An 8,505-nucleotide genomic window follows, 5' to 3' on the forward strand; every position below is an offset into this window, starting at 1 on the left:
TCCAGATGTTGCGTCTTCTGAAGTCCTCGCAGGAGTTGGGCGTCTCTTCACAGGTGTTGGTCATCTGAGGTCTTCTTCAGAGGCTGGATCCAAACTGAAGCTGATGTACTCTCTAGTCACCTCGGGATGGGCTTAACACGATCTTAGATTTTTCCCCGTTTATATAAACAAAATTGTGACGGTCTGATAGGTACGACCTAAACCACCGTAATGCCTGTCCCTGAATACCAGTATAATTTTGTAGTCGATCTAGGAGTATTTTATGATCTATAGTGTCAAACGCAGCACTGAGATCAAGTAACACTAGTATTGAGACACAGCCCTGGTCAGAAGCTAGAAGTAATCTGACAGTAACAAACCATTTACCATTAAAACAGAAATATACTGTAAAAAACACTTCATTCTGGGTAATATTTGTCATCTTCGAGAAAATAGCCTACAGGAATATACTGTGAGTTAAAAACGCTCAAAGTCGACACTCAGGCTGTGCTCTAAATCACACCCTATACCCTCATTCACTATTCCCTACACTAGTTCACTAATATAGTCCACTTGACAGAGTTAAATAAAAGAAGTGAGTGAATTCAGACACTGATGAACACCTGATGAGCAGAATCACTGAAGCACAGAGAAACAAGACCAGAAAAATGACACGAGCAGAAACACGAGAACTACAACTGACTTCATTCTCAATCCAGTTTGACATCATTTCTTTCATACGTACAGAAGTTCTTGCTGAGAATTAACAGATATGGATGATGATGTTTTATTGAAAATAAAATATATACATAACTTTGTACTATATGTGTGTGTGTGTGTGTATTCTCATTGAATTAATTTTTCACTAAACTGTTCAGTTTGCAGAAGCCATTTTAAGAGGAGGAGATCTTAATTGTGCATGCAGGGAATCTGATATCGCAATGATGCGGTATGACATTGGCCAACGCCTGCTTAAAGAATCAAGTCTTCTTTTTCTGCTTTAAATTTGGTTAATAGATGTGTGTCATGACCATGTATAATATTACCTCTAGAAATTTGACTTTTGCCTGGCTTGAGGTGATAAAAATTCGCAGACACGGGGCAAAGTGGACACTTGGGTACATTGAACATAGAATATGATTTACATTAAGACTTTACAGTAATTTGACGATTTAATTCTTGTGATCTTTTTCAGATTCAGTGTGACAGCTGCAGTGGGTGGTACCATTGGGACTGCATGAGCAGACTAAAAAGGAAGGCAGTCTTCATTTGTCCAGGGTGACAAGGGCCTTTCCCCCCATCTCCCTCCACTTATTGCAATCCTTACTTTTTAAAGACTCACAAAGATTTGTTTTCGAATTGTCTCTTCACCTGTAAATAAAATTGTCACCAACATTACAGTATTGACTGCTGAGTTGTTCATTTTTTCATGTTATAGAGAAGGCTTAAATGTAATGGCACTGCTGTGATGGAAAACATTTACACATAGTTTGGTATTTGTCAAACATTTTTCATCCAGGTCCACAGGGCAATACATGGTCAAAAATAGGCAACTAGTCCATTTGATAGTGTTGAATTAGCTTTTGCCTTGGTGTTTCCTCCCAAATAAGAGATATAAGAATGCACAATCACACCATTTTTAGTTTATTAGGCAGCAACAGATACATTTGTTCAGGATTATTTGTTGTTGCAGTGCTATAGATTCACAGAATGATAATGAAGAAGACAAGTAACTGAAATGAATGTAGACTCGTGTCAGTATAGTGCGTTTACTGCTGTTTCTACTGTGAATGTCTGTAACCAAGACAAACTAATAAAAACAAAAAACGTTACATACAATAAAGTGTTGAACAAAAACAGTTGTAGTCCGTCAGTAAAACTTGATTACCGGAAACTCCCAGAAACTGAAAATCTCGTAACTGTCACCTCTGGCTTGCTTAGTTGGGGACAGTTAATATTCAACAGTATTACTGACTTGACGGCACTGATACTATTGGATGAGAATTGAACTGAACTGAGCTAGACGATGACGTCACTGTTTTCTGCAGAACTGCTTTATAGATTAAATGAACTGAATGAATAATTGATGATCTCTAAATAAATAATAATTGATCTCTTGGAACTGAATCAATACTGAACTGACTTCAGCTAAAAAATGCACTGTTTCTTTGTTAGAACTTATCAGCAGAATTGAACTTTGTTCGTATTAAACCATTTTCCTCTTTATCACTGTAAATCTGCACTGTCAGATTGTACACAGACAACAAAGCTTGAGAGATCTGCTCCAGCATTGCTCAAATTGACTGATAGTTTTTTTTTTAAATGTTCTCTGGCTATAAACTTATAATAAAGGGATCAAACAAATGCAAACAAATTACTTCTGCAATCAACAGGTTAATTCTTGCCAATTATAATCTAATTACAACTGAATCTGTGGACAGATGATCCTCCCTAACAATCTCATTGATTGGCTGTATAAACATTATAAAGATGAACATTCTTCCCAAATTTAAGTATTTATTTTGCTCTTTTCCACTAGGCTTTTTCTCTAAAATGAAAACATATATATTATATGCTATACAGGGATATGATTATATATCAGCCCTGTATAATATAGTGAATAGTGATTTTTTATTTTGCAGTTGCAGTGTCTGGTCTGAATTGAGGCGTGTGGGTGTGTTTGTCCAGCCCTCTGAGAGCTTTATATAAGACAGAAATCTGTCAGACAGACATCTCTCAGACTCGATCGAGGTGAAGCTGCTCTTCTGACTCCGTCTACAGTCATCCAGGTGAGTGTGTTCCTAATAAAGAGCACTTTTAGGGTTCATAGTTTATTTGATCACCTGTACTCTGTAGTCAAGATTATTCTGTATTACACACATATTAAATATGATAACTAATAATTAATATATGGTAATACTGTTCCATCATTAATGAATAACTACACCTGAACAAACAGTAATGCATTATTAAAACACCAGTAACGACTATTAACTAACAATAAACTCTGATCAATTAATTAGTAAGTAATAGTGCTTAGTTGAAGGTGGTAGTTCATTATTATGGTCCCACTTTATATTAAGTAGCTTTAACTACTATGTACTTACATCAAAAAATAAGTATAATGTACTTATTGGGTTCATATTGAATTGCAAAACACTTTTGCTGCTATTGAGGTGGATACAGGTAAGGTTAGGGAAAGCTTTGGTGGTATGGGTAGGTTTAAGGGTAGGGGTAAGGGGTAAGGGATGGGTCAACAGTGTAATTATAAATGCAATTACATAAATTAATTATAGATGTAATTACATAAAGGTGTTTTAAAATATAAGTAGAATGTAGAAACATGTATGCACACAATAAGTGCATTGTATCAAATGATTAATTTAAATGTAAGTACATAGTAGTTAAGGCCACTTAATATGAAGTGGGACCACATTTTTTTCATCTCTCCCAGACAACTACTAAGAACTGCTATATACAGGTTTATAATTAACATGAATGATGCATAATGTATAATTAATTCTAAAGTAAAGATCATGATATCCCACTAGGATTGACTCAAGTACTACCAAATACTTCAGGAAGAACTACTAATTATTTGGATCAGTACTGTTAAGTGAAAAACATGATAACTCTCTAATAATAACTGAAGTCATTGTAAGCTTTTGAGCTTTTTCAAAGGTTTTGGATAGTAATTCCTTCTGAAGGATTTGGTAGCATTTGAGTCATTAGTAGTGGGTTACCATGATCTTCACTTTACAATACTGTTCTGAATAATTAATCATTCCTTTGGAAGGATGTAAATGTTATGTGTAAAAATTTCCCGGTCATCAGTCGAATTACCTAGGCTACAGGGTGCTGTTTAAACTGTATTATACAAAACTAATAATGTTGTTGTTGTCAAATGAGAAAGTAAGTAAAACGATACCAATCATTGTTTAATGGGCGGTCTAGCTTATGGAGGATTGCTTGTCACCCAGCAACTGTGACAGCTGCCACTGATGAGCGACAGTAATGTTGTCTATACTTAAAGATATTGTCACGTTCCCAGTCATTCCCGGACTACATTTCCCAACATCCTTCCTGCCAATCACCTGCACTCACTTCACCAATCAGTAAGCACCACACCCAGCTGCAGCACATTGTCTGGATTATTTAAGCCATTCAGATCCTCACATACTTGGCGAGGTCTTGTTTACTCTTGTGGCAATTGTGAGTGTTAGTTATCTTGTCTGTCTGCCTGTTACTGATCCTGTCTGTTCCCCATGTATGATTCTCTGCTGCCTGCCCTTTGGACTATTTGCTCTGTCTTGGACTTAAGATTGTTATCTGCCCACCCTGACCCACTGCCTGTTCAATCTACGGAAGGACTAAAACAACAGCATTCATTGGGTGTTGAGATTGAGTGTTTGTCTTATTCTGTGTTGCAGGTTCAGACACGATGAACGGCATTATTCCCAAGAGCAAAGCAAAAGGCACTGACTTCTGTGGAGTGAACAACTACTATTATATAATCCGCTCTGATCTCGGCTGCTATATGCAGTCAAGTGATTTCAATAAAGGTTTAGACATCTCTATTTTCAGTCTGCACCCTGCCTGCCAAAATGGAGACCATTACCTTGGTCATGAAGATGGCTACTTTTACATCATCAAGGGCAATTCCTACCGCAGAGTCACCAACCTGTCGACAGACAGCGGTGCTGTAGTTTACAGCCTTCATCCCAACTGCCGGGGTGGAGACCACTACCTTTCAGCCTTTGGCAATTTTTACATCATCTTCCAAGGAAAAGGCACTTACCGAAGAACAACAAACATGAATCAAGACTTGGATGCTGTAGAATACAGCCTGCATCCCAACTGCAGAGACGGTCTCTATTACTGGGGCCTTCCAAACAACTACTACTTCCTCAAGCCAGTCTCAAAGTGGGGAGTTGAGTACTACAAAGGTACCGACTTCAGCAAAGATGAGTGCACTGCTGTCTATTCTGTTCATCCCGATGTTCTTAACTTCCTCCCTGGTGGTCTGTCAGTAACTATAGGCCCAGCCTTTGGCATTTGGGAGAATATTAAAACTATAACTAATGACAGCAATACACCAGTGACATGGACAAAGAAAATCACTAGAAGGGTGGGATACAATAAGGAGAAGATGACCCAGATCACACACAACTGGAAGATAGCTGCGTCAGTCTCGACTGAATCTGGAGCCCTGGCAGCGTTAATTGCAAAGATGCAGTTCTCCTTTTCTGCAGAATATGGAGGTTCACATGTCAGCACTGAAAAAGAAAGCTGGAACGAAATGACTGAAGAGGAAGAACAACTCTCATTTCAGCTGAAGCCAAATGAGTCTGTATATCTGTGGCAGTACATAATGGGTCTTGGTGAAAAACCAGTGTTGTTCTGCCGTGATTTAAAGATTGACGATGATCCAAACCCTCCGACTGAAGTCCCGCTGCCACCCGCACAATCATGAAAACACATCAGGATGCTTTAACTCCAAGGATAATCAAGTGATTTAGTTAAATGCCTTAATTAAAACTTCTCTAGTAATTATTTAGAAATCTGCATGCATTGCTTAAAATGAGGCTGGAATTGTTTAATAGCAAAGAGATTTTTTTCAGTTACAGTCAATGTAACTACAAATTACAACAATATTCATTAAGGTATTATTGAAACTTTGTGTTTATGATTAAAAAAAAAGCTTAGAGAAACCTACTTTAAATATAAAGAAATTTCTTCTTAAAATCTGCATGCAACCCAACTGCAAATCTTTCAATATGATGGCAAAATTGGGCTTTTGGAAAGTTTTACATAAAAAAGGTCTATATTATGGTCTATATCAGTCTATATTAGTGTAGATGTAGTCATAGATGATGTCATAGTGTAATCGAAGTCTATGAAGTGTTTGATTCTCAAGTCATAAAAAGAGTTGCATTCTGTACGCATGCATTTGCCGTATACATGTAATTAAAAGCTTTTTATTTTTTACATAATTCACTTATAGGTTAAACCATTTGCAATTTGCTTTTAATATGCTAAATAAAGTTGAATACTGCTTTTAAAGTCTTGGTGTTTTCATTGCCATTCTGTTTCATTACCGAAAAAACATTTAGAAACTTATTGTGGTGTATGTTTGTATATTATATTCATTCATTCATTACACACAGACTGATATATTTCAAATGTTTATTTCTTTTAATTTTGATGATTATAACTGACAACTAAGAAAAATCCCAAATTCAGTATCTCAGAAAATTAGAATATTGTGAAAAGGTTCAATATTTAAGACACCTGGTGCCACACTCTAATCAGCTAATTAACTCAAAACACCTGCAAAGGCCTTTAAATGGTCTCTCAGTCTAGTTCTGTACTTCACACTTCTTTTTCAAAAGTGTGTTTAACTGTTTAGAAGCAGATCTCCTAGATGTGGTAAATGCCTCACTTCTCTCTTGGACTTTTCCAAAATCCCTGAAAACTGCAGTTGTCAAGTCCCTCCTGAAAAAGAGCAATCTGGATAACACCATATTGAGCAACTACAGACCAATCTCAAATCTCCCTTTCATAGGCAAGATCATTGAAAAAGTTGTTTTCAATCAGCTGAACAAGTTCTTAAGCTTGAATGGATACTTTGACAACTTTCAATCTGGTTTCCGACCGCATCACAGCACAGAGACAGCACTCATAAAAATAATAAATGATATTCGCCTAAACACAGATACAGGTAAATTATCAGTGCTGGTTCTACTCGACCTCAGTGCTGCATTTGACACTGTTGATCACAACATTCTTCTTGACAGGCTGGAAAACTGGGTTGGGCTTTTTGGGATGGTCCTTAAATGGTTCAGGTCATACTTAGAAGGGAGAGGTTATTATGTGAGTATCGGTGACCATAAGTCTGAGTGGACATCCATGACATGCGGAGTCCCTCAAGGTTCAATTCTTGCACCCCTCCTGTTCAACCTATATATGCTGCCACTGAGCCAAATAATGAAAAAGAACCAAATTGCATATCACAGCTATGCAGATGACACCCAGATTTACCTAGCCCTATCACCTAACGACTACAGTCCCATTGACTCCCTGTGCCAATGCATTGATGAAATTAAAAATTGGATATGTCTAAACTTCCTTCAGTTAAACAAAGACAAAACTGAAATCATTGCGTTTGATAACAAAGATGAAGTTCTCAAAGTGAACATGTATCTTCACTCTAAGGGTCAAACAACTAAAAATCAAGTCAGGAATCTTGGTGTGATTTTGGAGTCAGACCTGAGTTTCAGTAGCCATGTAAAGATTTGTCTGAACCAAGCACATTAATAGAGAGGCCAAGGGAAGGAAAATATGTGGTAGAAAAAAGTGTACAAGCAGTAGGGATAACCACACCCTGGAGAGGATTGTGAAACAAAACCCATTCAAAAATGTGGGGGAGATTCACAAAGAGTGGACTGCAGCTGGAGTCAGTGCTTCAAGAACCACTACGCACATACGTATGCAAGACATGGGTTTCAGCTGTCGCATTCCTTGTGTCAAGCCACTTTTGAACAACAGACCGCGTCAGAAGCGTCTCACCTGGGCTAAAGATATACACAGTTATAGTTACCAAAAATGACCACAATTCAGTACAGGATTGCATAAATGATTATTCATATCTTTTCAGTTGTTGCATAGCTTGACCCCAAATGATTCAATCATTATCTAGCACCCTCTATGAAACATATATGAGTACATCGTGTTGAACTTGTAATTAGGTAACTAATTTTTAGTACATTTGTATTTAGTGTACAATAGTTTTTGCATGGTGGAACAAACTGTTTTAAAATCATGTCAAATATCTTTCTTTAAAATTATGTACTATAGTACTGAAGCAGATTTTTTCAATTCTAATTTTTATAAAGACTCATGTACATGTCGCTTTTCACTCGCATCCTGCTTAAACAGTGTACTGAAATAAGTGTTAAAATGTTGCATTTTATTAGTTTATGACTGATAAATTATAAATAAATTAAATGCACAAATCCCAGTATTCGTTGTACAGAAACAAAATCTGTTAACCGTTTGTGTACTACAAATTGCGCTATTTTTACAGAACGTGCTTGTGATCATTTTTTAATTTATAATAAATGTGTCCTGTTTCAACAAAGAACAAGTTTGGCGATGTTCATTTTAATAAACACGTATTCGCTCTTGTAGCACAGTGCAGTGGCACATCCGGTCTTCTGTGTTATTTCCACGCTGTCAGAAATTTGTGGAATTTCCTGCACCACAAGCTTGGACCTCTGGTGGTAAGACAGCAGTCAAATGTTAAAATACACAATGAACTATGGGAAATTATAAGTGCAATGTGCATTTGCCAGACACTTTTATTCGAAGCCCATCAAAATGACTGTAGTTATCTGGTTGGTTAGTTAGCCAGTTAGCATCAGCAAACAATTATTTTAAAAGAAAAAAAATATTCATATAGGCTTTATAATTTTGTAATTTATTGTATTCAAATATTGCTTAAGACGTTTAAGACTTTAATGAATT

At 36.7% G+C, this 8,505-nt stretch overlaps 1 protein-coding gene across 1 annotated transcript; it reads left to right on the forward strand.

The window, feature by feature from the left end:
* Positions 1 to 2,615: 2,615 nt before the first annotated feature.
* LOC125269605 lies at positions 2,616 to 5,479 on the forward strand. Its single transcript, XM_048192535.1, has 2 exons — positions 2,616 to 2,768; positions 4,410 to 5,479. Exon 2 carries the CDS (start codon positions 4,421 to 4,423, stop codon positions 5,450 to 5,452), a length of 1,032 nt encoding a protein of 343 aa, XP_048048492.1. The 5' UTR covers positions 2,616 to 2,768; positions 4,410 to 4,420; the 3' UTR covers positions 5,453 to 5,479.
* The last annotated feature ends 3,026 nt before the right edge of the window (positions 5,480 to 8,505 follow it).

The sequence above is a fragment of the Megalobrama amblycephala genome, linkage group LG6 (genome assembly GCF_018812025.1).
Source record: "Megalobrama amblycephala isolate DHTTF-2021 linkage group LG6, ASM1881202v1, whole genome shotgun sequence".
Lineage (NCBI taxonomy): Eukaryota > Metazoa > Chordata > Actinopteri > Cypriniformes > Xenocyprididae > Megalobrama > Megalobrama amblycephala.

What these genes read in the sequence shown, in the direction of transcription:
- LOC125269605 (XM_048192535.1), top strand. Translation starts at nt 4,421, where the DNA reads ATGAACGGCATTATTCCCAAGAGCAAAGCAAAAGGCACTGACTTCTGT.